The 3,315-nt window shown below is 37.8% G+C and overlaps 1 protein-coding gene across 1 annotated transcript; it reads right to left on the bottom strand.

Annotated features, from left to right (window-relative positions):
- Positions 1-11: 11 nt before the first annotated feature.
- LOC106477485 (vitamin D3 receptor-like) lies at positions 12-726 on the bottom strand (the record flags this gene model as incomplete). Its single annotated transcript, XM_013938043.1, has 1 exon — positions 12-726. A coding segment is annotated over exon 1 (715 nt), but the record flags the coding sequence as incomplete, so codon positions are not given.
- Between the last annotated feature and the right edge of the window lie 2,589 nt (positions 727-3,315).

Raw genomic sequence — 3,315 nt, forward strand, 5'->3', positions numbered from 1 at the left:
AGCTCTTTGGCTTTCGTCAAACACGTACGCACTCCGAAGAAAGCACAATTCCATAACGCCAGAACGTAACAGAATCTCCTGATCGTGTCGTGGGATAACCGCGAAGGAACGGAGTTGCTGAGCAAAGTGTGCAAGCTGTTTGATAACTGTGAAGAACATATCGATTATTTCAGTTCGGCCTCGATCACAATGTTGACTGCACAAACTACTGCTGAAGGCAATCGTCAAGCAGCTTACCTCGTAGGAATTCATTATAGACTCGATGCACTGAATGTCGTCTTCGGTTAAAAACTTGTGGATTTCGTTGAGGTCTGCATGATGATTTTCTCGACGAATCTTCTGACGTCGGTGAATCTTCTTCTCTTCTTCTTCTTGTCGTTTTGCCATACGAATTCTTAGAACATGTAGACGTTCCTCTTCTGTCATAACCCAGCCCTTCTCCATTCCAATGGCCACACATTTTTGAAACCGACAAAACTGACAGCACTTTCTCGAGCTGATGGTGATTTCACAGGTCCGTCGATAGGGACACTGAAAGTTCTTGTAGCCAGCGCTTTGTACTGACCGCCTGAAGAAAGCCTTACAGCTGTCACAAGATAATCCCCCGAAGTGATAACTTTTGGCGCGGTCTCCACAAACTTTACAGAACTTGAGCTTCTTAGCTGGTGTGAAACTTGGGTCAGTGGGTTCGATGAATGTGGCAGAACCATAAGGGGGCAGACTCATAACTAATAAAAAAGATAGAAACATATAGTGTTATTTCACGATAACAGAGAAGTTAAGTATTCATACGTTCTTACTCTTTTCATTGTTTGTTTTATAGCTAATGTTAAAATAGTCTGAACAAAGACATTAAAACATTCAACAGAACATGTTACAGAACTTTATGAAACAAGATTTACAGAAATATTTAAAATTTATGATAAATAAAAGAGAAAAAAAAAACTTATCAACGACAACTTTTTAAGCAAGTCTCCTGATGACTCAACACTGGAGTTGAGGAGTTATTACGCTAGAATTCGAGGTTTAATCCCCGTGGTGGACATAACACAGATGTATAATTCTGCAATTTATGGTAATATAAGAAAAGAAATGAATTTGAAACATTAGTCATACCAGTATAATGGAAGAATAACAGACTTCATTTGTCATCTGGAATAGTAGGAATTAAAATATATTTCAGGACACAGCTGGACGTTTGTTAAACCGCAGCGTATTTAATCACTGTAGATTATCAACCCTTTTTTCAACGAATAAAGTGTACAGAGCCTGAAACCGCTCACTTGCCAAACGTCGGAGCTACTATAATAAGATATCTACACGCATGCTTTTTCAAGTACATAGAGGAAACAGGCATGAGAAATATTCTATATTGATATTTCGTCTGTCCTTTTAGAATACTCCTTATCTCAAAGTTGCCAACCTACCAACGTCTCTGTTACTTCTCCTACCTTTACACTGGGCGGGGACGGTAGGACCTCGGGGTCCCTCGGCTCCCACGGCACATTTGACGGGAATTCCCTGCTCCCCGCTTCACCGATTCTCAAGTGCAATGAATACCACCGTTACCTAGCACCCAGCGGTTGTTGTGTGACATTGTTGGACGGTTCACCTTATCCTCGTCCCGGGTTGATTCATTGAACCCCGCAGACCATTAGTGTTCGTGCTAATGCATCGTTCGTATTAGGGATATTAAAGTAAGGCTTAAGAAGTCCACCACAATCCGGAAATAAAGATTACTACAAACTTTAACTATGATCGTTTTGTTTATCAAGAACGAAACATCTGAAATGCACGAAATGGAGTTTTAAGTATCAGAGCCTTTATAATAATATTTTGGCGCGAAGACACTTCGACGAATGTTTCGTGTTTGATCATTTATTTCGGATCGTATATTTTAACAAACTCTGCATTTAAGTTTCACCATCTACTACTGATTATTGAAAACTGTAGTTGTCAGAAACTAAACTAGTTCTTTATTTTACCTCTAGGTGGATATTTGTTAATCATCAAACAAAAAACATTTTTCTTTTCCCAAGAAAACTCTCTGGTTAAAAATATAAAGTTTAGTCAAAACGATTTTACAGTAATATGTAAAAAAAAAAAAATTAAACTTTTTACGAAATAATCAAACTTGAGATCAATTTGAATCAAAATGGGTGTTCCAATTTAAATTTCATCATAAAGAAAAAAGCTGTGTAGAATACCTCAATTAATTCATGTAAAATGTAATCCAGGGGAAAGTTAAACCTGTTTTACAGGAATCAAGGTACCGCCACACATAATACATCAGCTAATACCACTGATTAACTGAGACTGCCAAGTCTGAGATTTTTAACTGTTTTTTTCTGGTTGTAATGGACGATTTGTTCTTTACTAGCTATAAGTAATGGAATGTTTTTGTAACACATTGAATACTTTACCGACTACAAGAGATGGGTTCGTAGATATCTAATTGGATTTTTTTTAATGACTTTACTGACGTAATGCTCAAACATGCTCGAGTTATAATGTGAGGGTTAAACCCACTATTCGTTAGTAAAATAGTAGTCCATGAAATGGCGGTGGGTGGTGTTGAATAGTTTCCTTCCCTCTAATCTACCTGTTATAAATTAGGGACGACTAGCGCAGATAGCCCTCGAGTAACTTTGCGTGAAATTCAAGCTATTCTAACTCGAAGTTTAATAGAAGCTAGGCTAACACTTAGGATCTATTTTATAATACCGGTAATGATGATAAAGTTAAGGCAGAGAACTGAAGAACAGTTACCTGTTCAGTTGTGACAAGTTTTAGAGGCAGAGAACTGAAGATCAGTTACCTGTTCAGTTGTGACGAGTTTTTATAACTAGTTTTAGAGGCAGAGAACTGAAGAACAGTTACCTGTTCAGTTGTGACGAGTTTTAGAGGCAGAGAACTGAAGATCAGTTACCTGTTCAGTTGGGACGAGTTTTTATTACTAGTTTTGGAGGCAGAGAACTGAAGATCAGTTACCTGTTCAGTTGTGACGAGTTTTTATAACTAGTTTTAGAGGCAAAGAACTGAAGAACAGTTACCTATTCAGTTGTGACAAGTTTTAGAGGCAGAGAACTGAAGATCAGTTACCTGTTCAGTTGTGACAAGTTTTAGAGGCAGAGAACTGAAGAACAGTTACCTGTTCAGTTGTGACAAGTTTTTATAACTAGTTTTAGAGGCAGAGAACTGAAGAACAGTTACCTGTTCAGTTGTGACAAGTTTTTATAATTAGTTTTAGAGGCAGAGAACTGAAGAACAGTTACCTGTTCAGTTGTGACAAGTTTTAGAGGCAGATAACTGAAG

Source organism: Limulus polyphemus, unplaced genomic scaffold (assembly GCF_000517525.1).
Source record: "Limulus polyphemus unplaced genomic scaffold, Limulus_polyphemus-2.1.2 Scaffold16157, whole genome shotgun sequence".
NCBI lineage: Eukaryota > Metazoa > Arthropoda > Merostomata > Xiphosura > Limulidae > Limulus > Limulus polyphemus.